A 25,306-nucleotide genomic window follows, 5' to 3' on the forward strand; every position below is an offset into this window, starting at 1 on the left:
AAGTGTGTTGCACTGCCAGGAAGGAACACAGGCAAGCTGAGCTGCAGGGCTGCTGTCACAGTATCATTATTTTGTTCCCCTTGATCATGCACCTGTAACTTTCAGAAGTGCCATGCCAATATGTTACTGATTTTATTAATACCAGTTGCTTTTACAGCGGAAGTTTTACAGGTCAGTCAACTATCTCCATCATTCGTGGAGTTCTGTCTGGGAAAATTGATCGTTTCTTTGACCTTTTGCCAGCTTTTTCTTGGACTTTTTTCATATGTGAGAGGGGGAAATAGCCCACATATCCTCGTGCATCGCTGATAAGGAGGCTGGCTGTCTTGAAGCAGATGGTCTTGACATCTGTCTTGCTCAGAGTTTATAATTGTCCCCAGTAAGATGGGGCTGCTCAGTCTTTGCCCTCATTATGAAGAACAAACATCAAAATTACTGTACATCCAGAAAAGTCCAAGATTGTCTTGTAAAAAGCCACTTTTTAGCAGCAGGCAGATGTTCAGTATGCTGTTTAACACCGTGGTCTTTAACAGCTGATTTAAACAGGGAGCCTTGCAGCTCTCACAGCCCAGTAACACGATGTACTTTCCTTCTTTCTACCAGCTGGTTATTACAAAATTCTGCTCCCGTTCACTAGAAAGACTCCATATGACAAGCAGCCTGCACGAGGGGGAACACGCGGAGCGCGGAGGAGGAAGGGGAGTTTTGCTTGGAAGACTTCTATAAACAGTTGAACCTGTACACCAGAAAAAATCAGTTGCCAGGGAGGTTGTTCCTCTGGAGACTACTTAAGGGACTTGTTACTGTAGGTTGACTTCACTAACATACACTCAAAATTCTAAGCCTCATATTTTGCAGTAAAATACGGCTTTTCTGTTTGGCTTGCTGATAAGCAAAACAGACACCACAGCTCTCTTGCAGCACTCAGAGAAAACTGCTTGTGGCAGGGCTATGTTTACAGAAGCTGCTAGCAGAATTTAAAGCTTTCAGAAACAAATTGCAATAACTTTCAGCAGGCCATGGACCTGTAAATTCACCAGGCGCACTGGAAGTTTGTCCTCAGACCTGTTTGTTTGTCTTGTATGACAGAGTATTGAAAATATGTTAAATGCGCTGAGCCTCCTTTTTCCCTGCTATGAGTCACGCCGCTGGGGGCTGCTCAAATGAAACGTTGCTGCATTGGTCAGTAGAGTAAGAGGTTCTCATTAGGCCTTGGGGTTTTTTTGGTTAATCTGGAAGATGTCAAGGCTAACTGAGCTTGCTTCTTTGGTTTGGGAAAGGAAGACAGCAACACAAATCCTCTGGGGAGTCATTTCAGTAATAGGAACTTTATGGAGCTTCAAGACCGCTGACAGTTACCCAGACATAGTTATGGGAGCTGCAAATCTTTCCCATTCTCCCAGCATAATTGCCCCACAGTTGGTGTCTTGCTCCTCTTCCCCAGCTAAACTCTTTAATTGTGTAACAAGTCTTTATTTTTTAGGTGGAGTTTAAACTCTTGTGAAATGCTTTTAAGAGGAAAAAAAAAGAAAAATGCCCTGTCCTAGAAGAGTTGTAACAATTTAACCTCCTGCCTTAGCTTGCTCCAGGCTGATTTCCCCAAGCACCCATGGGCCTTTGCCCATGGTGTTGTTTATATTTTGCTTTGGCATCCCAATACAATCTTGCTCCTTCAGCTCCTCCTCATGTACTCTGCCAAACATAATCCCTTCCAATATTCCTTGGAGATAAAAAGGGAACTTGAGACTCTCAAATCATTTGTCAGGCCAGACATCTACAGGATAAAGAAGGAAGGCCCATTCCCTGGAGTATCCAAAACCACACTGAGTTTTGTCGAAAGAGCTTCCCTGCAGCAAGCTCCTTTCTCTGCCCTGGTGCTGATGCTTTGGGAGTACCTTGGGGCAGGAGAACGAGTGGGGTTTTTTTGCTTTTTGTCATTATTCCTCCAATATTAAATGAGTGGAATAACATTATGGAATATTTCTTCAGATCCTGGATTCTCCTGTTTCTTGGAGCAATTTTTCTTTCATAAAGAAGAAGCTGGAAGTAATTTCAGGGCCTCTCCTGACTGGCAAGTCAGTTTGAGAGGTCAGCGTGAGGTCAGCGTGGGGTTGTCTGGTGAAGTCCTACTCCCTGTGTCTCGGCTGCTCGTGGCTGGCATCCGTGGAGAGACACCAGTGAGGGACATGGGACCTCCTAGGGCACAGCTGCTGCTGCTGCTGCCTCAGAGGTCTGACACCAGTCAGGCACCTGTCCCCACCTGCCTGCAAGGGTAGTGGCACCCTGGGTGGTGGCTCCACTCTAGATATCTGCAGGTGGATGTAAGGGTAGGATTCGCATTGTTTGTGATTGATTCAGAAATGGAATTTCAGGTGTAGAGGGGGAAATACCAGCTGAGACACTGAAGCATTTTCATTACTTGCAGAGGTTTTGTACTGTGTATACCACTGCACTTCCCTTCAGAAAACTGCTTAAACTCAAAGATCTGTGTTGGTAATCCACCAAAAAGAGCAGGGACGTGGTATTCACATTTGAGTCATCACTTCTAGGCAGCGCAAAGCAGGCTCCTGTTTTCCCTGTGTAAGGTGCTGCCTATCAGGATAAAGTAACACAGGCTGTCTCTGCAGAGGTCTCCTTCAGAATCAGGTAAAACTCTACATGAGGCAGGTCAAACTGCACCGTGAGCAGGGACTTCTGTTTAAGGGAAGAGGCATTCATTACTGCAGGTTGTTCCCTTCAAGAGCCAAGCTTGCTCTGCAGATGCTGCCCCTGAAAGCCAGTGGAGGGGGGCAGGTATAAATATGTCTCTGAATATAGGTCAGCTCTGAACTTCCACTGCCACTAAACCAGGTCTCTACTGACTGCAATTAAATGTCACATTGTGTTAACAAGCAGGAAAAAATCGAGAGTGATTTCCTACTGAATAACCCTGAGTATCCTTCCAAGGACAAGAGAGCGGCTAATGAAGCTCATGAAATCCAAGTTTTGTAATGAACCAGATGGTCTCAGCTGTTGAATAATTCACCAGAGAGAATGAGTGCCATTTCTTCAGGTGTGCTACTGGGTGATATGTCTTCTTGCCATCTGCCAAGAAAGGCCAAACATATGTTCCCTTTACACTTTCTTTGTTCTTTCACAGTTGAGAGGTGCTCGAAGAACAACCCTTCACAAGTCACAATGGGATCAAAGCCTGGGGCCAGAAGTGTATGCAATAAATGGCAGGTTTTGGAGTGCAGCAGGAGGTCAGACCTTTCTTTGGGCAAATTTTGGAACCTCCAAGGAAGCCAATGTGGCATTCAGAAAGGGCCCAGTTTTCCTGGAAGAGTGTGTTCTAACAAATTCCCCTCTGTGCTGCCATGGGCTCGCCATGGAAAGCTCATGTTGCGGTATCAGCTGTGATAGTTTGAGGGGATTCACATCTGTTTCTGCTCTTCATCTTCACCAGGTCATTGGCAGCACCTGTAAGTTCTGATTCATAAACATGTGTGATTTATAAATCACTGTGAGCCTGTCTGAAAGAGAAATGCCCTCACCCCCACAAAAGGATTTGTGCAAGTAGAATTGCCCCTACCCCTGGGTCATCTCTGCAAGGATCCACTTTAGACTAAGCTGAAACATCTCCTGGTGGAGTTGTCCAACTGATGCAATAATGGCTCCCCATCAGGAACAAGAGCTGTCATTATGTCTTTGTTAGGTGGGGTTGGAACTGGTTGTGGCCACCATGAATAACCTGAGGTGGGGGCAGGAACGAGGCTCCTGAGCTGGGAGCAATGGGCTGGGGGCTCTGGAGAGCTGATGCACGTGCCTGCAGGGAGTGCCCAATGCACCTGGGGACAGCAGACCAGGAGAATGGGGGGAGAGCAGAGCTGGGCAATGCCTGTAATGGTGATGCTGAGCAGATCTGGAGCTGAGTCTGACTTCCCTCCACAGCCATGCAGTTACCAGTTTCCAGGCTGTGGCTACAAGGGCAGAATGCCCTGTACACACTGGTTTTAATGGTGCACTCTGTACTTAGACCTTGAAGAATGGGGAAGCTATGGTGCTTTCTGTGCAGGTGTGATCTGGGAAGAGTTGTGGAGTGCAACACTGGCATGTGGTTACTGCATGGAGATGATCTCTGAGCAGGTCAGTGGCAATTGTGCCTCAGTATGGCAGTGGGTAGACACAGACGCCACACATCCCTCAGCACCAGCCTGGCCACTGCAGCAGTCAGCCAGCCCTGGCTTGTGTCCCTGGGCATGTACCCAACAGCTCAGTTCCTGTCATTAGGAGACAGGAACTGAATTCATTTAAAGGTCTGTCCCTTAGGTAAAAGAGATCAATAAAAGAGAAGGGGTAAGGGCATAGAAGCAAGACCTCAGAAAGGAAGGTTGTAACGCTGCTCTAAGAGATGTGAAGTAGAAAGGCACAGAGAGTGCATTAAATAAGCACTGTTCATTTTTTCCTATAATATCACATAACTGCCTCCAGAATGATAAATGGCTTTTATCTTCCCTGTATTAGAGATAAGGTTTTCTTTAAAATTACCATAGTTATTGGAATCTTTTTTGCCAAAGACGTATTTGCTGTAACCTGAAGTGTTCCTGACACTACCTGGCAATCCCAAGCAAGAGATTAGCTGAGGGTTTATTAAACTCCCTTACTAACCAAAGAACCAGGATGGACCTCTACTCCACTTCTGTAATTTGCATATCACCATTTTTACTTCAGGGAAATAAACTATGGAAGATGTACATACCTTTTGAATTTTAACATTTGAGAGAGGCCATGTAATTTATTTTTTAACCTCTATCTGTTGGTTTCTTAAACAAATGATAATAAGCTACTAGGCTACTTACTCTAAGACTAGTTAGGAGAAAAAACCTGTACAATGCTAGAGCCCATATATTTATACTTTATTAATAAATCAGGACTGGCAGCTGGACTTTTGCCACCCCATTATTTGAAAAATAGGAGTTGAGCCATTCTGCAGTGCAGTGAGCGTGGCCATTCCAACATGCCAGATATTAGTTTAGGAAACCCTGTCAGCCTCTTGCATTTTGATGAATCACCTCATGGCTCTGCATCATTAAACAACTTCAGTACTTCATGTATGAGGGCTGTAGCAAGGTGGCTGTCACAGAGAAGGCATTTCTTACTCATTCTTCAGAGGTTGTGGATCTCTTGGTTTGTGCATTACCTGGCTCAGGGATGGCAATAGGTAGCTCAGCCCTGAGGAAAGTGCTTTGCCCAATGTTTTGGACATGGGGAATTCAATGCATCTGCATCAGGTAATCTTGATTTTGATGCAGAGCTGAGGACATGGTGGGCACTCTCAGTGCCCTGCTCTGGGTGTCTGCAAAGCCCTGGTCCAGGTGGGACATGTAGGAGCAGAAACAGGAGCTACTTTTATAGAATCATAGAATATCTCAAATTGGAAGGGACCCAGTAAGGATCATCAAGACCAACTCACTGCTCCTCACAGGACCTAAAACTAAACCAAGTTACTAAGAGAGCCATCCAGAGATTCCCTGAACTCTGACATGGTTGGTTCCATGACCACTTCCCTAGGAAGCCTGTTCCAGTGACTGGCCACCTTCTGGGTGAAGAACCTTTTCCTAAAACCCAACCTGAACCTCCCCTGACACAGTTTCATTCAATTTTTTCATGTCCTGTCACTGGTCACTGGAGAGAGGAGATCAGCATCTCCCCCTTCACCACCTCCCTTGAGGAAGTTGTAGACTTGAAGAAGTCGGAAACCAAAGGCAGTTAAAAAGTCCCCATATCAAAGATATGAAAGTGGTGACATCTTGTATTTTAATGCAAAGTTTAATGTCAAAATTCATCTAAAGATAAGAAAAAACCCTACCTGCTATATGTTTTTTAGCTCCCCCCATTCCTTAGCTCCTTGGGGAATGTCAAAGGCTCCCAGGGGCACTGCAGACAATTCACATTCCAGCCTGCTGAGCCCCAGCACAGCTGCCGTCCAGGGCACCTGCCTGGGCCACCACCTCTGCCAGCATCAGTGCAGATCCAGTGTTTCGCCTCCTCATGCCAGGGAGAGGCAAGGTGGTGAGGAGGTGGCAGGCATCCAGGCACAGCACTGGAAAAGGCACCAGGAATTGTTCAACAAAACCCCAAAAGGAACAAAAAAGACCAGGTTTCACTTTCATCTCTTACATGTATCTCACTAGATGAAAAACCACTTGCTGCAGCCATTGCAAGAGTAATTTCAACCAAGCTGTTCTTTGAGCAGATGAACTAGGGATGCCCTGTCTTCTGTGGCTGAAGGCTCTCGAGGGTGAGGAGGGCGAGTGCTAGCTTAAAAAACCAAAGTCAGGGCACTCAGAAGCTGCTCAAAGAAGTAGGTAGAAATTTAGTTTGGTGGTGATTTCTGTCTCTGCCAAATTCAGCTGAAATTTGCCAGTGGGTTCAAGAATATACTGTTCTTGCCTAAAATTTGTTCTGTAGGAAACAAGGCCAAAGTAAAGAAGGTACAAATCAAAGATGATCACTTTACAGAGAATTAACACTTGACACTTTCTTAAAAAGACACCTTGTCACAAGCACTCTCCTGCCCAAGGGCTGGCACAGCTCAGCCAGCAGAGCTTCCCAGGGCAGCCCCAGAGGGATGCCCTCCTTGCTGGCATGCTCAAACATGGGGCAGCCTGGAAAAACCATGCTCTTATCTCCCCCAGACAAACCTTTACAGAAACCTCTGTCCTCTGGGACAATGTACCCACTGGCAAATATATTGCTATACAAATCTGCACCATATATCTTCTCCTGGTGCCAGTTCTTTTGACAACATATAAATATAAAAGCCAGTCCATTTTGCTAGCAGTCACTGCGTGCATATTTAGCAACTTTAGCCAGTGACGTCAAAATCCTCTTCAATAACGCTACGGGCCCAGATGGCTCGCAGTCACACATCATAAATTCCTTTCTGCTATTTCCATCTTGTATTTACCCAGCTCAGTGTGTAACAGCTACTGGCGTTGAAAGCTTCCTTTTTCAGAAACATCTGTGGTTTTGATAAGTCTTTGTAGGTATGGAAAAGCCTGAAGTCCTTCAGCTCCAGTTCCCGGAGCAGACTGTACCAGTACCGCACCACGGTGCTGTCATTGCCACTGACCTCAAACCCAGGCCAGTGCATGTGCACCTCAAAGACCAGCTGTCCTATCTGCTCAACAACATCTTCCAGGATCAGGTTTTCCAAAATTTTCCACTCGGCGCTCTCCACGTCTGCCTTGAGGACATCGATCTGCAACAAAAGCACCATTACTATGTGAAAATGAAAATTTTGCAATTATAATAACATCTCAGGCCAAGGTTGACCATTTTTAAATACACATAGTTATTCATTTTGTACTAAAAAAATAAATTAAAAAGTCTCAGAGGACTAACACAGGCAGTACATGATGTTTCACACTTGACTCTTCACATCCCTTTTCCTCCTGCCTCCAACTCCTGGTTGGAAAAGCTACATATTCCAAGCTCCTTCTACAACCAAAGCATGTTACTGGTTCCTTCACAATTCTTGGATGGCATCACAGCTATGAAAAAAGAAACAGATCCGAACGACAGACCCAAACCTATTAACAGTGATTACCTGCACCATAGTTGAGTGGGGTGCTCGTGAGCCACATGCTACATGCACCACACAAGTGCAAGAGAAGACCAAAAGCAAAAAATGAACACTGAGCAGCTCAGGCCACCAGCTGCCCTTGGCCAAGCTGCTGGCTGAAGCTTTTGCAGGCGTCACTACAGATGCTGAGAGAAGAGGACCAAAACAAAAAATAATTATGCAAAGAGTCTACAAGATTTTAAGGGCAGCTTCTCCAAAGAAAAAGGCATAGCAGAAAAGAGTACATCAAGGTATTTGAAGGGAATAACAGATCTAACAGAAAAGTGCCCTGTTTTAGTTTTAGACCATTGTTTAATTTTGTAGTGAGCTATCCAGCAATCCAATTTCACATAGCCCAACGCAACTTTGCTTGGTGGGTTGACTTTGCTTGGAGATTAGCTGGGGGAGGCAAGCTGTATGTTTTAACCAAAAAAAGAGCATTTCATCACCATTTCACATCTGGTAGAAAGCAATGATCACAGTGCATCAGTGGTCACAAGCTGCAGAGCTCAGCTTGTTTTTGAGTCTGGCAGGGGAAAGTCCCACACCCTGAGAGTAGGGTTTGCCTATGCCAGTTCCACCTGAGCTGATGCTTCTGCTCATCTGCTCACACTCAAGATGGGTTTGAAGTGGAAAACTGAAGACTTTGTTTAGTCAAAAATACTTTAAAAAACCAAAGAAACCCCAAGAACCTAAAAATCAAACCAAGCAAAAAAAAAAAACCACAACCAACAAAACCCCCAGATTCTCTCTGGCAATCTGCCCTAACCATTGTGGCAGTATCAAAAAAGGCACCTGGGCAGGTACAGGAGAGAAATTTGGGCAGGTAATGTAAAAGCATTGCCAATGCCACTGTTTTCCTAAGCTGCCCCATCCCAGGGCGCCTGGCTGGTGTCATGCCATGCCCCATCCATGGGGTTCACAGACCCCTCTGCCCTGGGCACAGGGCAGGGGTTGTGCTGCGAGCACGTCTCCAGTACAACCAGAGCTGTGCTTTGCATGGCCCACAGCCAAGAAACCGCAGGGCCATGGCAAGGGGTGGCCACATCTACCTTCTGCTGTTCCATGGATGGCTGACTGGAGACGCCAGGGACTGAGGTGCTGAGCTGCAGCCCTCCTCAGGGGCTGTGCCCCAGCACTATGGACAGGCATGACACGGCAGGAATCTGTAGGTGCTGGACACTTGCCCGTTCTGGTCTCCATCTGTAAAACAAGGGTGCTAATCACTGAACACCCTCTGCAGAGTGCAGGGGTTGAGCACGTGAAGGGCCAGCGAGACTTGGGTGGAACAAGCTGTAAAACAGCTGAAAACAAAACACTGCATTTTCAGAGCAGGACTTGAATGAGGTCCATGGTCACAGACCGAATCATAATAAGCCAAGCCACCGCTTGTCTGCTCATTAAGGAGGCATTGTGCCTCCTTCACACTGTAGAAGGCAGGGGGCCAGTGGAAAATGACCGAGGGATTATGGAATTAAAGCCCATATTGTGGTATGTCCACATGGGGAGCAGAAAGGAAGGTTGCACAGACAACCTTAGCTCTGGTATTTCCTAACTTGCCTCTCTAACAAAGAGCCTGTCAGTCTGTCCGTCTGCGGGTCAGTGAAACAGTTGAACACAGCGCTCCTTTGGGTTCAAGGGGAGGCTGAATGTAAATGATGCAGCTCATGACATTTCAGGGGAGAACTACATCATGGGTGAGCGCACTTGTTTTCCTTCATACGTTTAAATGGGTTATTTATTTTGCAAATACCAACTCATATCTCTACCTGTAATGCAGTTTTGCAGGCAGTTGGTTCCACGTAGGTGCAATTGCCACAGGACCACACTGCTGCACTTAACAAACCACAGATTTTTATCTCTGGGAGACTTACGTAACTTTGAAAGCAGACAAATTATTCAAACCCTTTTTTTTTCTTGGGGGGAGGGGATGGATGGATAGGGGAAGAAATGTTTCTAGGTGTTTGTTTTCCCATGATCTTACTTTATGGCATCAGTAGGACATCTTTTTCCCATCGTAATGTTTCCAGTCCTCCTCCAGGTTTGTTTGTTTTTCTCTTGTGACACTAACTGCTGCTCTGGCTGCTCAGCAGGCACTCTGCATGCTCTGTGCTGCATTTGCAAAACTGATCTGAAAAGTGGCTGCTAACCAATGTTTCAGTAGGAGAAAATGAGTTACCATCATAACAGCTTGAACACATAACGAAATGACCAGGAAATAGTGGGGATGTGCTGCATACACAAATGAGAGGCTCTTTGTTGCTCTCAGTGCCCTGCACTGCTCAGAAGCCCGGAGGGAAGAAAGTACCTGTCTCAACCCACCAACCTTTGTGACTGCCTTCCGAGCAAGGTGTCCCTCTCTGCCCACAGTCTCCATTTCATTCCATGGATAGTGCAAAATGAATGACAGAACAGCTCCGTTTCAGAGTATCTGAGCAAATTTACAAGCATCCTGCTGACACCAAATGCAAGTTTTGTGATGATTAGACAGCTCAGGAGATATTTACCATCGGTGATAAGCAGCGCGCTACCAATAAGAAATGCACTACCCCCTTCCAGTTGCCTTGATCCAAAGTGCCAGTGAAAGGATTAGTGGACAAATCTATAAATTTAGAGCTCTAATTGACCTGGGAGCCCAGCTGGAATCTGCTGCTGTGAATAAATCCTGGAGGGCAAAGATCTACAGTGCCTGAAGGTAAAGTATGACAGTGAGTTTTAAGCACTCACAAAGGCTGGTTCCTCTTATCTTCCACAAATCCTCTTATCCTCCATGAACTAACTGGTTATCACAGAAAAGTAAAAAACGTGGATTTTTGAATGTTTTCTCAGCTTAGCTCCCTTGAAAAAGCACTGCAGCATTGTACCACTTCCACTTGGAGAAAAAATAAAAAGGGGGCCATGCTCATGCACAACCAAGCATATAAAACAGCTGAAGAAATTGTGGTTTAGTTAGTGAAGGTCAGCACATACTGTATGAAGGCTCATTTCTTCTTTTTAGGGTAATGACTTGTTACAAGTGTGCATCATTTCCTAAAGCAGAGATCTGAGCTCTGTTTGCCTTGATCGCTTTTGAAATACCAGGGTTAACGGGGATTTCAGGCTCGGTGCTGCCCCATGGGCATCATTTAAAGCTCCCCATGGAGAAGAGTCAATTGAGAGTGAGTAGCTGGAGGAAGCAATTTAGCTGTATTACTTCCAGCATGAGCTCAGCATGTGGAAGTGGAAGCCAGGAAAGGCAAAACCAGCAAATGCAGGTCAGGTACAGAGGATCCCTCCAGTTCTCTGGGAGCAGGTCTGCAGTGTAAGCTTGGGAGCAGGAAGAGGAGAGCTGGTTACAGCTTTCAGGAACAGGGACAGAGCTTACAACCACCCCAGCCTCCTGAACTGCAGGGCTGCTCTCACACTTCAAGAGAAAAATATTCCTTTGCTCTGGCTCCCTGTGATACCAGGTTACCATTTTGATATCAGCTGTAAAGCAAGAAAAAATCTAACTTATGCATCAGTTTTCCCCTCTCCACCTAAGTATAATTCTCTATTCTCAGAAAACAAAACTCTAGCAAAAGTTGTTTAATTTACATTTTGATAGCACATCTTTGCAGGTAACAGCAGGTTCTTGGGTGTGCTTTGTCTAAATGTAACTTCCCTCTTATCCTTTTCTCCTATGCAGATTTTCAGCAAGATACTTTCCTCATTTTCTTTCCTCTCAAAATGCATCCACAGCCCATCCTCACCAGCAGGACATGGCTTGGATATAAAGTCCCTTTCATTGCCTCTTATTCTGAGCAAAGGCTGTAATTGATGGCAGACAGGATGCCACATAGCCTAATAGCAAATTACACTCCCAGCAGCTTGTGACTGTCTCTTCCCATGCTCCCTGTGATCGGTGGGAGGGGAAAATATCCTGCCTCTCTCTCTGAGCCATCCACCGGGGAGACCAGGACTGCTGGGGGCCTGGCCAGAGCAACACAGACACTGACATCAGGAGAAAAGTCAATCACCACTGATCAGTGATGTACAGCTCCAATCGGCAGCACTTCTCTTTCAAATTACTTCCCTTCCTTCCTGCTCACATTTACACCTCTCTGTGGTGGTCTGTACAGCCAGTTTCAAACTGGCTCTGGAACAAATGTGTCATTTGAGATTATTCACTCCCAATGTGACAGGTCGGGCACATCTTCAAGAATCTGCTTAAGGCATCCAAGTCACAAGGACGATTTGCGCAGTTGGGTGCTCACAGGGTCTTTGGTCTTTTTTTACAGTAAAGCAACAGCCCAGTTGAAGTTACTCATACAATATACACATCACTGGAACAGAAAACCTGCAGTGAGGGCAGGCAAGCTTCCTTCCTCTGCTCTCACCACTGATTCTCCACAGCCTTGCAAGTGACAGTCTTTTCTCCCAGTTCTGGTGATGTATTTCCATGAATGCATTACACAGCAGGAGCAGGATATTAAGTAATACTATGTTTACCACTTAAATCAGAGAAAATGTTTCAAAATCATATTAAAAAAAACGTATTTAACTTTCTCACAGCCAACTGTCAGTATAGCAACAGCTTGCCATATGCAGTAATGGCCCCAGACAAATGCACCCATCCAGAAAGCAAACCCAGCACATGCAGGAGGCATCAATCTCAGCAGCGTGCTCAGGAGCACTACGAGCACTTTGCCTGTGCTCTTCCATGGGGAACTGTTCCTAGGAAAGATCCATGCAGGCACCCCAAGTATCTCCTTCCCACAGCTTCAGAGCCCAGGTCTGCGGGCAGCCTGGCACTTTATTTCCCCAGTTCTTCCTTTGGTCTCTGATGCCGAGACATCTCCCATGTACTCTCTCCATCTAGAAACAATTTCTCTCTGAGGACCCATTACAGAATAAAAGATACATAGACCCCCTCCAGCCCAGTTAACTGGACCAGTTAAGCAATGCCTCTTACTCCAGTGGACAGGCAGAGAAGAAGAGGCCTTTTAGTTGGCAGAAGGCTCCTTTTAACAACACTTTACCAATGGACAAGTAATCTCTGGACAAACAACCCTCAGCTGATTTACAAGATCAGCATGGCCTGAAATCCTTTCTCCCTGGCTGCATTTGATCAGGAGGTCAGAGGTTTTCACCTGTAGGCTTCTGTCACCACAAACATCATTCTTTGTCATGGGACCAGTTCTTGGCATCATTCTCATCCCAACTCATGCTGGGCACTGGACTAGTCAGAGACAGCAGCTCACTTGTTAATCATCTTCTGGTCATAAAATAATACAGATCTCCAAGCCTGAATTGATTTTCAGACAGGTTTGATGGGTTTAACTAGCTCTACACTATAATGATCTTAAAGCCAGACATCTTGTCTAGCTTGCTACCCAGCAAGACCAAGGTTCCTGTAAGGTGATCCAGAGAATAGGTTCTACAAGCTCTCTGCATGGAGAAGGCACACACTGTACATAGACATGGCTGAGGGAGAAGACCTTCCCCTCACAAGAAAAACTGAGCATCAAAGATCTTTGTTCCCCATTTCTTTAAACTGAGACCAGTCTCCAGAGCAGGCAACAGGAACCTCACCACCAGCTGAAGCCTCAAAATGACGCTTCCTCAGAGGAAATGGTAAAAGTCACCGTGAGGACATAAGCCCTCAAACAGCGACCTCCTCACCTACTCCGAGTGGCAGCAGCTCACAAGTGTGCATCTCTGCTCAGAAACACTGTGCTCCCTGTCACCTTTTCCAGTTTGCATGGCTCTCCTGTTGTACACTAGAAGATGAAAACAACCCGGTCCCCTCACCTGGTCCTTCAATTCAATGGCTACACTGCCCAAGTAGAAAAATCTCACAAGGGATCTGCAGAAACCCTGACTTTAAATTATTTAACAGCCTGATCAGCTGCAAAAGCTCTTCTTGCCAATGCCCATGCTGCACACAGACATTTTAAATACTGCATGTACTCCTCCAGCAGCCAAGCTGGAAGCGCAGCCACTCAGTGCGCAGCCCTGGCTGAGCGCATGAGTCACTTTGCAAAACGCACATTCAGCTATCTAATCTTGCAGGAGATGTCCTGCTGCCCACTCCCCCCACAAAGGGGGGTAAACCCTTTCATTTCTGTTCTTTTGATCTTCTCTGCCAGACGCTGCTGGATGCCTGTGGGAACGGATATTTACTCAAAAGAATAAACGGTGTAAGCGAGACCCTCAAGTCTCTTCATTAGAGGGGAACAAACATTTGCAGTCTGTTTGTGCTGCCCCAGCACCAAGCGTGGATGGTGGGACACAGCTCCATGCTTGCAAAAAGCCACATTATCCTAGTCTGGCTAAAGGTGAAAGCCAGCAGTGGTAGGACAAGCACATTGAGGGGGGATGAGGGGGCCATTGGCACAGGAGGCTTGCAATAGAAGGCAAACGGTGAAGCAGCAATTGACTCCAAAGCCCTGAAGAGCAAGACCTGCAAGAGTGTGCATGCAGAGCAAGGGACAGAGGGCTTAGGCTACTGTAAAATAGTCATTCAGAGTAAAGAGCATTTTGGCTGCAAGACCTTCTATGGTTTATTAACACAGTGCCCGTGGGGGCCTTCAAAATGTGAGTGATTGAAGAAAGGGATCAGAGTCTCATTTCAAAACATGTCCACCACACCTGAAAGAACATCTCTCTCGCAGGATGAGAATCTGCAGCCCTGCTATATCCAAGTAGCTCCAGTTAAATCTGGTGGAGGACTTGGTTCCCATCTGCACTTGCCAAAACAATAAAGTCCTTTGAGACTACAGCCCTCCATGGGGACCTATTTGTTTCCTTCCATTTCTGGTCCAAGGTGCCAACCTGACACCCTTTTGCTTCACTATTTGTCCACCCTGCTATTTGCCTGCAACCATGACAAGAAGAAACCCGCATGTACATTCCTGAAAACATGAATAAAAAAACACCACAAAATGCTTGCACAACTCAGATTTCGTCTGGGACAAGCATTCAAGAGGGGCAGAAGGAGCTGCTAAATCTTTGACCTCTGGATTTCAAATTTTTGAGAATGGAGGGATACCTTAAACTGCTGTCAGATCAAAAGCAAGACCAGAAAGGATACAGACACTAAGGTGAAAATATTTAAACAAGATATGGCCAATTCCAATGACAAGAATTTGTAAACCATGACAGAAGGAGAGACAAATGTGAGGAGAAAAAAAAGTACATCTTTTTAGAAAGCTGTCAGGTGCTCTGGATAGGGCATTTATCTAAAGAGCTTGTTAATGTCAACAACACTGAGAAATTTTGAGAAAGATGGCTAGTGGAGAAAAACCAGGATGCTTATAGAAAGGGGTTGATCTCAATTCTCATTAAACCCATGCCATGTTATGGACCACCACCCTGATCAGATATTCAGAACCTCAGCCAAATTAAAACCGTAAGATTCACATTGCTGTGTTTAAGCCAGTGTTAGCGGCTTGAGGAGCTGGGGAATGTGCATACAGGTCTGTGCTCAGCAGGTGTCCTGCATCTGGTACCACCTTGTGAAGCAGGGCAGGTGTCCCAGGCTCCTGCCGAGCTCCAGGTTTGGCAGGAGGAGGGAACCAAGACTGACTGGTTTCTTACAGCAGCAGCACAGCAATGCTGACTCCATGGTGCCTGCAGCAAGTGCCATGCTCCTCTGAATGCAACTCTTTGACACTGAAATAGTCAAATAGCAAGGTGGAATTGAACACTGCTTGCACAGCCCTCTAGCAAAGCTGGGGGAAAGCAGATTTTTATTACCTGATTTTTTTCTGAAAGGTCTTAACAACCACAACAAAGGCAACAAAAAAAAGGAAAATAAAACCCTAAAAAGAATTGTCCTTCCCTTCTAATTTTTAGCAGACAATAATATGCTTTGAAAGTGCCTATATTTTTTTTTGAAAGATGACCTGAATAAGTTCTGCTTCAACAGCGCAATACTTCAACTCTTTCATTACAATTCAGGCATTGCACTAGGCCTTTTCCTAGGGGAAGAAAAGGCTCTGGATTGCACCATATTCAGCCAATGGCATCATTAAAAAGATCTTTCTTCCATGCCTGACAATTGCATACTAAACAGCACCTTCAGGTCACTCCCTAGAAATACCAATATTCTTAACAATGTCTTGAGAAGTGCTCCTGGTGGAGAGAATTTAAATGAGGCGAAAGGAGATGTAAGGGACCAAGACAAAACCCTGTAAAGGAAAGTACATGAGGCACTTTGTGCACACAACACCAAGAGCAAGAGCTGGTGAGCAGTAAATCACTGTCCAAAGATCTTTGCTTCAAGAAACATGAGGTTGTCAAGCCCATTTTCACTTGCAGCCAAACTCTTCAATCTACTTACAGTTAAAATACTTTAGGCAGCAGCAGCCCCAGCTGACTAAGCAAATACAGAGCTATCGCCACCTTGATTTCATTATCCCTAAAATGAAAAAATATAGACATCCAGGAAAGAAACACTGTGTGCCAAGAGCTTGTAGATTACTCAGGGGCAACTATTACAAGGCTACAGAAGGCAGCATTTCCAACTGCACCTGGAAACCTCTGCACTAGTTTGATTGCCTCTTTTCAGCAAGTGGAGTAAGATTTGCCAGCTCTCTGAGAGATCCCCAAACGAAAGGTTCACACATGGCACCAGTTAGTGCTCAAACTGCAGCAATATCTGCCCTTGAATGAGACAAACTGCACCGTAACAGTTTAGCTTGAGTCTATAAGGACATCAACAGCTATCTCAAATGTAGAAATTTAAGTTAATGGAGGTGAGTTTCGTGCTCCTCCATCCTGTGGCAGGTCATTTATTTAGACTATAAGCTCTAAATGCTATGGTATTGCATCTGCCTGGTGCAAAAGAGTGCAGTACTAAAATGGGACTTCTCTGTGCAGAATTACTCCTTCTGCAAATAGGTCATGACCAGCCATTTACACTGTATAAAAAATCAGTGTTCTGGGACAAAACTCTTTCTACTGTGCAATTCAGAAACTGATATAACAAGGAGACAGTCTGATGAGTCACAAAAAAGCAAACAAGATGATAAGCAGTAACAGTGCAGACATTTGCAGAGGACAGTCAGGACATTTCCAGGAAGAAGGCAGTCACAGCCTGAGCCTTAGCAGTGACACCATTGGGACTTCTGAATAGCACTGATTGCTGATGCTCCAGCTGCAGGAGGGGCAACACAACACAAATAAGATGTTTCAGGAAATAGAGGCTCTCTCACATTGGAGAAATCTTAGAAAGGCCAGTATGATCACCCTACATACGCAAAGGCTGTTCTTCACGGCTATATGTGAATGGTAAATAACAGCTGCAGAAAAAGGGCCACTTAAGCCTAAAGACCATTGATTGCACAAGAAAAATTGGATGTGAAAAAAATGAGGCTAAAAATCAGATGAAGGGTGGGTTTTTTCCTCCTAAAACCGAGATTTTGGAAAAACCCCAAATAAGCATAAAAAACAAAGAAAAAATTAGGCCTTTCAAGACAGAATCCCAAACCTTTACTTCAGGATTTGTGATGCAACAATTCAAAAGACCTGGTCTCATTTTTTCTTTCTGACACGAAGCCACATGTAGCAGAGCAGATCTGAACTTGTGCCTCCACTCCGGCTGTTGCCCGGCTGCAGCAGCAACAGCAACAAGGACTCATATCTCTGCAAGAGCTCCTGGGCCTCTGAGCTCCTGGCTTCTCACCTTGAGCTCAGGATTCCACATCAGGACCAGTCTGCAGGTGCTCATCAGCTGGTACTGAGGTCCTGCTGTGAGTTAAGATGACAGCTGAGCTGAATGTGGCTCCCACACACCCAGCTAGGACACAGCAGCCCCTCAGTGAACACAACTCACACTAAGCAACCCCCAGGCTCCCTGGGCAATACCTAAGGCTAGCCTTGCAAGGGATAACCAAAGTTAAATGATTTTGTCTAGGCAGGGTCAAGAATTCAAAAGCCTATTCTGGCCCCTACAGCCCTAAGGTATGCATAGTAAAGAGTAATTACACGGATTTCATCGCTGAAAAACTTGAACACGGCCATTTCCCAACCTGAAGAGTTTATTTTTTGTTTTGTTAATAAAATCACCGTGCACAACTAAGCTGCTATACATTTTCTCTGGACTTTTATTTTATATCTATTTGTGTACTTCCAACAGAGCTGATTTTAAGCAAAAAATGGTAAATCTTTTCTTTAATACTTGTCCTTTCACATCAGCCTTCACAAAACTGGAAGTGCAACATGAAATAAATTCTATTGTATCTACTTGAGGAGAAGAGCAAGTGATAAATTACTTGCCTAGGAGGAGATGATGTTATTAATCAAAATGACTTCAGGGTGTAGTGTTTTGAAGTTGTGTGGAGTATTAAATAACAGGTGAAGGGAAGGAGGTTTTTCCTTTTGAAATCCTAAATTGAAGCCTATTCAATAAAACAAAGCAAAATCAGCCAAGTTGTTAAAGAAAAAAATAATGTTCATGAAGAGAGAGTGTAAATTAAAGCCTTCAAATCAAAATCAGGATGTAAAGATTGCTTTGCATTTATTTTCATAATGAACAAAGACACAGTTTGGTCTCTTACACAATTGGAGATAACTTGAATAGCAGGAATTGAACACAGCTCTGCTGTCCCCTGAAAGTTACAGCTGTGAGTACTTCGTGATTAAATTAAGGTTTTACTTTGCATTCTCAGATTCTCCTTTCCAGATTAATTTGTTTTACAAGAAACAATTTCATCCACTGCTGAGCCATACTGCCAAGGAATGCAATCTCATAGCACTTACTGAGGGCACAACAAGAGACTTGTCCTACAGAGCTCCAGAGGGAGGAAAACTATTACTGAAATAAGAATTTGCATGTGTGACCACACATGCCCATTCGGGACAGCATGAACTCTTGCTTGTTTCTGCTGCTCAGGGCCTTTCTGTCAAAGGTTTTTAATTGTGCTTCACAGCACAATCTTTGGAATACAGAACACACATAGTAGCTTGGTTTGAATTTCTGGTTAAGGGTTAGGTTTTTTTGAAGAGGAGATAGAGTGGGAAGAGTAAGCTCACATTTCAATATGGTCTTTCCCTTACAGTTTTATTCTATACTAAAATCTAGACTACATAGCAACCTTCTGAGGATGATACCATAAACAACAACAGTCTATACTGAGACTAGATGAAGGGTTCATTTGGACAGATAACTTAGCCCCCCTGCAGCTGAAATTAAGTCTGATGATCCCCTTGCAAGACCATGGAACTGGCTGTGACAGGTCCAGAACAGCACTGGGATATATACTTGAAACTGTCTCCCACAGAAACTTGCATCCCAGCCAGGACATTACAGTCTGGATGAGCAGTGGTTAGTGGATTGTACTCTGCCTGGAGGTCAGTTACAGGCCGAGTGCCACAGGGCCTACACCAGGATTCATCTTGTTCCACACCTTTACCATCAACTAGAGGAGGTGTCACCTAGCACTCCTGCCGTGTTTATGGATGACACCAAATTGGCAGGACCAGCCAATAAAGACACGTTAGACCCCTGCTCTGGACCCAGACAGGCTGGAAGGATGGGCTGACAGGAACCTGATGAAATTCAAAGTCCTGCACCTGAGGAGGAAGGACTGCCTGCAGTGATACCAGCTGGGGACTGCCTGCCTGCCTGGCTGGGGAGCAGCTTGGCAGAAAGGGCCTGGGGATCATGGTGCAAAGAAGACCAACAGCATCCTAGCAGGAGCACAGTCCACAGAGCAAGGAATGTGATTATCTTGCTGAACTTGGCACTTGGAAGAGTGCATCTAGATACTACATCTAGTTTTTGTTCCCACAACACAAGACACATGATAATAAACTGAGGTGAGGTCAAGTGGGAGCCACCAAGGTGGCTGCAAGGAGAAAGTGGGGGAATGGGGCTTTTTCAGCTTAGGCAGGAGATGCTTTGTTGGGAGGAAAAACATCAGCCTGTAGAGATCACAAAGAGGTCATCAAGACAGTGGGGACAGGCTCTTCAGCAGTGCATAGAAGTAGGACAAGAGACTACAGGCACGAATTTAAATCAGGAACTTTCAGACTGGATATAAGGAGAAACATTTTCATGATTAGAACAGTCCAGCAGGACAACAGCTGACCCAGAGAAGCTGGGCAGTCTCTATTCTGGAGAAAACTCAGTGTTTTTCAAGACCAGAATGGATACAGCCTTGAACAACCTGGTCTGACTACACAGCTGGCCTTGCTTTGAGCAGAGGACTGAACCACAAGCCATTCAAGGTCCCTTCTGACTTAATTATCCAACAACTCTGTAGGAAGGAAGCTCGCCATTCACCTATCACTAATCCATGGGAAACACCAGCACTGTAGCATCCTCACCCCAGTAGGTAATTAGAGAATAGGAAAGTGAAAGGTTTCATGAAGTTGAACACCACTGCCATAAGAAAGAGAATCTTGGGCCCTCAGTGGCTTTCTCCCTTTCCCCCCACTGTTCATCAAGAATGCACTACAGAGTGTGCATGCTCAGCAAAAGAATTGAGGGCAGCGGGAGGGGAACACAGGATGACCAAGATCAATTTTTACATCTTCATCCTTTCCTGTGGCTGATAAAATACTACTCTTCTCAGAAGATACACCAGTAAATTTTCAGTTTAGATCTGTATACCAGGAAATAAGACTCCCATGATATCCTTTGGAGATTATTCCAGAGCTTAAGAGATTTCACTCTCTAAGAGTTCCCAAATATATTCTGACTACATGTTTCCTTCGTCAGCCACATCCTAATATAGTACTAGATAAGTCCTCTGCCTCCAGGATATTTACACTCAGAGAACTGAGGGCTGTTTTGCCACATAGCCAGTTAGAAAGATCAAGCTCTTTTAATCTTTTCTCACATCCTCTCTGACACCAAAAAGTGTTTGTATTTCTTGCCAAAATATCGGGATGGGTTTCCCTTGTGTGGATGAGGTCCCAGTACTGTCTGCAGAACAGCAGGTGTGCTCTCATCTGAGTCAGGGTGTAAACAAGCCCATCCAAGTTCTTTGATTCTCTTGCACACAAAACCCCCAAACTTCAAGTTTTCTTTTCAATAATACAACAGCAAGAACTCCAGGAGGTCTTGTCTGTGCTGACTTCATCAGCCTGATTTTCTAACATCAGTGGAAATAGTTTCAGTCACTTGTAGGGTCTTGGATCAAGTCCCAAATCTTAAAGAATAAAAGCATGGATAAAATGAGGCATTAACTTCAAATGCAGCTGCCTGGAATTCCTGCCTTGAAGTGGGAACGCAACAACATTGAGGGTAGGCGGAAGGGTTTTTTAAATTAAAAATGGGATGAAGAGCACGTTTTCATTTTCTAATTGAAAGAAAGTGCTTCGGAAAATATTCTGTGAAACTGTTTTGAATTAACTTATTTATTCAGTTGAGGGAACATTCCACTCACATTCACCAGAAGAATGATGTCTCCACGCAATACACAACTTCTCAGGCTGCCTTCCTTCTAAGTTAAAGAAAACCTAAACAGAACAGTGTGAGGACAGTCAGCCCACTCAGGTATTTCACAAATATAAAGCACCAGAAAGTTGCAGAGTGTGTAACACCTTTATCCTCACTGGGAGGAAGTCAGCTCCTGACTTCACTAAGCCCTAGCTTTGCACAGGGGAGCTCCCCAAATGCTACCAGAGCAAGAGGCTGTGTACACTGTTCATAATGCACCAAAACACTTAACCAAATCCCATGTCCTATGTACACAGCTAGCGGAAAGCCTGGTTGCATGTGTTATGTGTGCATTATGTTTCTTGGCTGCCATCCAGCCTACTGTTTTCATGTCAGAAAGTTACACACTCAGAATTCTCCCTGACATCCTGCTCATTCACAGGTGTTACACCACTCTGTTTTACCATGATAACCTGAGACTGATCTCAGCAGGTCTGATATATCACAAGACTTGTACACTTTTTCTGGATAGGGTCATCAATTTTTTGCTGTGTGACTAATTCTTCTAAAATCAAAACAGTGCAAGGCACACATCAAAGAAAAGCCATCTCTCTATCTCCCCAGATGTTTCACTAATGCACAGCCTACTACAGTTACAGCATGTATTGGAAGAAGAAAAAGGCTCCCTTTCTCTGCTCTTATCTTCAGAATGTTCCAATCAGTAGAGCTGAACCAAAAGAAAATATTTTTAAAAAGTAAAAAGTGAACTGAAAAGGACATCTTGCATTTTTAAATAACAAGCCAAACAAACATTGCACTGTTTGTTTTGCAAATCGTACAGAAGAGCTCCTCCTTAGCCCAGGCGGCCTATTTCTGAAAAAACAGAGACAAGCAGAATTAGCCGCAGGCAATGAAGTATATTAGCATTTGAATTCATGTTTGTATATCCTCTGAAGGAAAGACTCTCTTAAAAGCAACCTAAGGAACTTCCTGAAATGTATTATGGCAACATTTATCTGAGATTTGAAAATTCATGATGTCTTTATAGTTCCTTAAAAACAAGCTGGGAAATGCTAAAAAACATCCCACAGATTGCTGCCAATTTCAAAACAGGATGTTTTTGGTTTTGAGGACTGTAATTAGGAACAGTGACCTTGAAAATGTAAACAGACCATCCATTACCTCTTCTCTTCTAATTTATGTTGCAAATATTGTTTCCTCTTTATAAACTTGTCTGTGTGAGTAGTTTAGTTTTCATGCTCAGGCAAAGACCAGAACTTCCACAGGACTAAATGTGCTAGCACCCAATGTCACCAGTAAGTTCAAGAGAAAAGGAAGTGAGGAGGAGGAAGAGAGTATTTGGTATATGGCTAGGGATTTAAAATTATGGTGGCTGTTATGAGCACACAGAAAAAGCAAGACAGAAAAGGCAGCCCTACAAGAAATGCATTACAAGTACTGCTGAAGAAAAACCCATTATCAGGAGAAAACCTTGGAAAGTGCATGGTGTCCTCAGGCAGCAAGAAGGGAGATCTGGAGCTTTCCCAGCACCTAATCCTGCAGTCAGAAAGCAGACACCCGAGTCCTTCCTTACCTTCTGATGCCCAAATTCATTCAATACTGTGCCCAGCTTCTTTGTGTTGCTGTGAAGTTTATGAGCTGCAATGGCTGGATTGGGATCCCTCCAGTCAATGGAGAGGCGATGGTACCAGAGGCGCCGACCCTCCTGAATGTGTGCTGACTTGATGCTGGGGTCAAAGCGATGCACCTCACATCCACTGTTGGCCATGCCGAGCTCAAACTGGTTGTCATCGTTGCCTAGCCTATGTAAAAAAATAAAAAAAGGGGGAAAAAAGCGATGTAACTATTACCGCAGCAAAAAGAACTATTACTGGGTAGGATGTTCTGAGGATGAGCTAACTTAACCAGAAAATTCAAGCTCAATGCAATATGATTAGAAGGAATGGCTCCTTTCTAGGCAAGAACTAAACCACTTTTAGTCAGGCTGATAACTTTCCCAAAGAAGTTTTCCTCTTCTCCCTTAATTCAGAAGTTGACAAAATTTATATGAAAGTAAAATTGAACATTGAAATATTTGCGCTGTCCTTATTCTTACTCATCTTTTATGTTTACATATATTTCTCTATTTTCAATTTGCTTTTTTCTTGACAAGTTTACAGTACTCTTCTTAGTCCTTGCTGCGCAAACTTCCAATAACCAAGCCATAAGCAGAAGAGAAAATACATTTAAAATTTATGCAATACTACCTCGTAAAAATCTGGCATATTTCACACCATGTCTGTCACCTGGTGTTACAAACGTGACCCACAGTGACCACCAGTACAGACAAGACACAAGCAGCAAATGCCTCTCTTTCTCTGTAGACAGGAAGACACAGATAAAAAAAGCATATTTAAAAATAAGCACTTTTCTACAGCAGCAAAGTTGTTATATTGACTTGAGAGAAAGATTGCTGCTAATTCAGTGAAGATCCCAAAGAAGAAGAAAAAATAATAGCCCCATTGTACAGAAGTATTGTCTCAGTCCCTGCCTCTGTGAGAAGATGTATTTTACAAGGCTGTGCCATATTCCCACCTCCTACAGCCCAGTGGTTCACACAGGGTACACTGAAACTAAAAAAATCTGGTATTTACCATTGCAATCACACATCTGAACCACAGGCTTTCCCTACTCTGTAAAACAAGATGTTCTCTTTATTCCTACTCCTCCAAGTTTGTTCCAAATGTGATTCAAATCATGCACTAAACATTCAACTTAAACAAAATTATGCAATTTGATATACACACATGTAGCACTAAGAAGAGAATCAAGATTTTTTAAATCAGTTGTGCTGTAAATTGTACAGCTGAGATTATTCACTCTGTACTAACAGCACAGCATTTATCTGTTGTGCACAGACCATGACAGGACAGTACTCTTAGATGTACTGTCAGAGCACCTGCTACACTACACCACAGTTATCCTTAGCAATGGTGTGGGTCTGAAATAATTTGGGCGATTTGCATCAATATGTAAAACATGACACATTTTAAATCATGTCATACACAATGGTACAACGTTAGGCCAGAACTAAATGTTCTACATAGTTGTCAAACAGGTAGGCTAAAATGAATTCAACTCGTGAAACAATGTGTGGAAGAGCACTGGTTTTGGAAGTTACCAATATGGTATGACACTTGCTGTAACACTGGCTAAGCACACTGTTACAATACCCTAGGAGGTTGTCTTCTCCTCAACCATCTTCCCTTTCCCTGGGAAAACAGGAGGAGACAGGGTGTGCAAAAATAGCCTAGCGTGCTTTTAAGAGCAACCCTAATTCACAGGATTCCAACCCATACAGCTGTGTGGGAGGAAAAGAGAGGAGATTTCTTTTAATGCATTCAACACACATTAGGAAAAAAGTTCAGAAGTTAACCAAGTGAATCAACATGTTTGTTTGCATGTGGCTTTCTACAGAAGGGACAGTGATGGACAAAGACCAGTGTAATCCCTTGGGAATGAGAAGCTAGCTGAAAGTGAACAGCATGGGAATTGTTGAGGATAGTTACAGCATTAGTGATGAGCCCACCAGCAACCGATGGCCACGTGTGTCCGTGACACACTTCTAACCATACCAGCTGGTACAATCCAGAGGGCCAGATGCTTTTGGTGCAGACTAACCTCAGGCTGCCTCCAAACAGATTGCTGCTCATGTGGACTGCAAAGGGAACTTCACAGTGGTGGAAAACAGGAAAAAAATACAGATGAGGGTAAAGACAAGGGATGATGTGTCTTCTGGCACTCTAGTTAACAGCTCAAATTTATGCCTGAAGAGAGATCTAGACAACAACAAATATATAGGAGAGAACATAAGGTCTTCTCCAAAGGAACTGGTTTGAAAAATACCTGGCCCGCATGTGATCATATAAAGGGATAATGCAGCACGAAAAAGATAAACAAATTAGGTCTCCTAAGAAAGATTTAGTTACTTAAAGAAAGATGAGTTACCTAAAAAGGGATCATGATTTTAAAAGAAAGGTGTGGAGGTCACGGAAGACTAGCGAACCCTTTCCTCACCATCAGGAGAGAGCAGCTGCTGCCGCCATCAACAGCAAAATAAAACATGCCAAAGAAACTGACCTATTTTTCCCGTAAAGAAGAAGGGAGCTCGGTTACAGAGTTCCACGCAGTGCCCTGCGGTGGGGGTAAGGTGGGCATTCACAGCAGCACCAACAGCCCCGCGGGGCCGCCTCTCCCCGGCTGCGGGCGAGCGCAGGGAAGGAAGGGCTCGCTGGCACCGCTCCCCGCCGGCAGCAGGGCAGCGACGCTGACCCGGGACAGAGCGCAGC

At 44.4% G+C, this 25,306-nt stretch overlaps 1 protein-coding gene across 1 annotated transcript in view; it reads right to left on the reverse strand.

Annotated features, from left to right (window-relative positions):
* Window positions 1-4,679: 4,679 nt before the first annotated feature.
* The window catches only part of METTL24 (methyltransferase like 24), a 47,696-nt gene continuing 27,069 nt past the window's right edge, over window positions 4,680-25,306 (reverse strand). The window contains exons 4-5 of the mRNA XM_048296503.1: window positions 22,552-22,780; window positions 4,680-7,243 (exon numbers count right to left, since the gene is read on the reverse strand). Coding sequence (XP_048152460.1) covers window positions 6,929-7,243; window positions 22,552-22,780 — 544 coding nt within the window. The 3' untranslated portion in view covers window positions 4,680-6,928. The remainder of the gene's footprint in view (window positions 7,244-22,551; window positions 22,781-25,306) is intronic.

The sequence above is a fragment of the Corvus hawaiiensis genome, chromosome 3, assembly GCF_020740725.1.
Source record: "Corvus hawaiiensis isolate bCorHaw1 chromosome 3, bCorHaw1.pri.cur, whole genome shotgun sequence".
Classification (NCBI taxonomy): domain Eukaryota; kingdom Metazoa; phylum Chordata; class Aves; order Passeriformes; family Corvidae; genus Corvus; species Corvus hawaiiensis.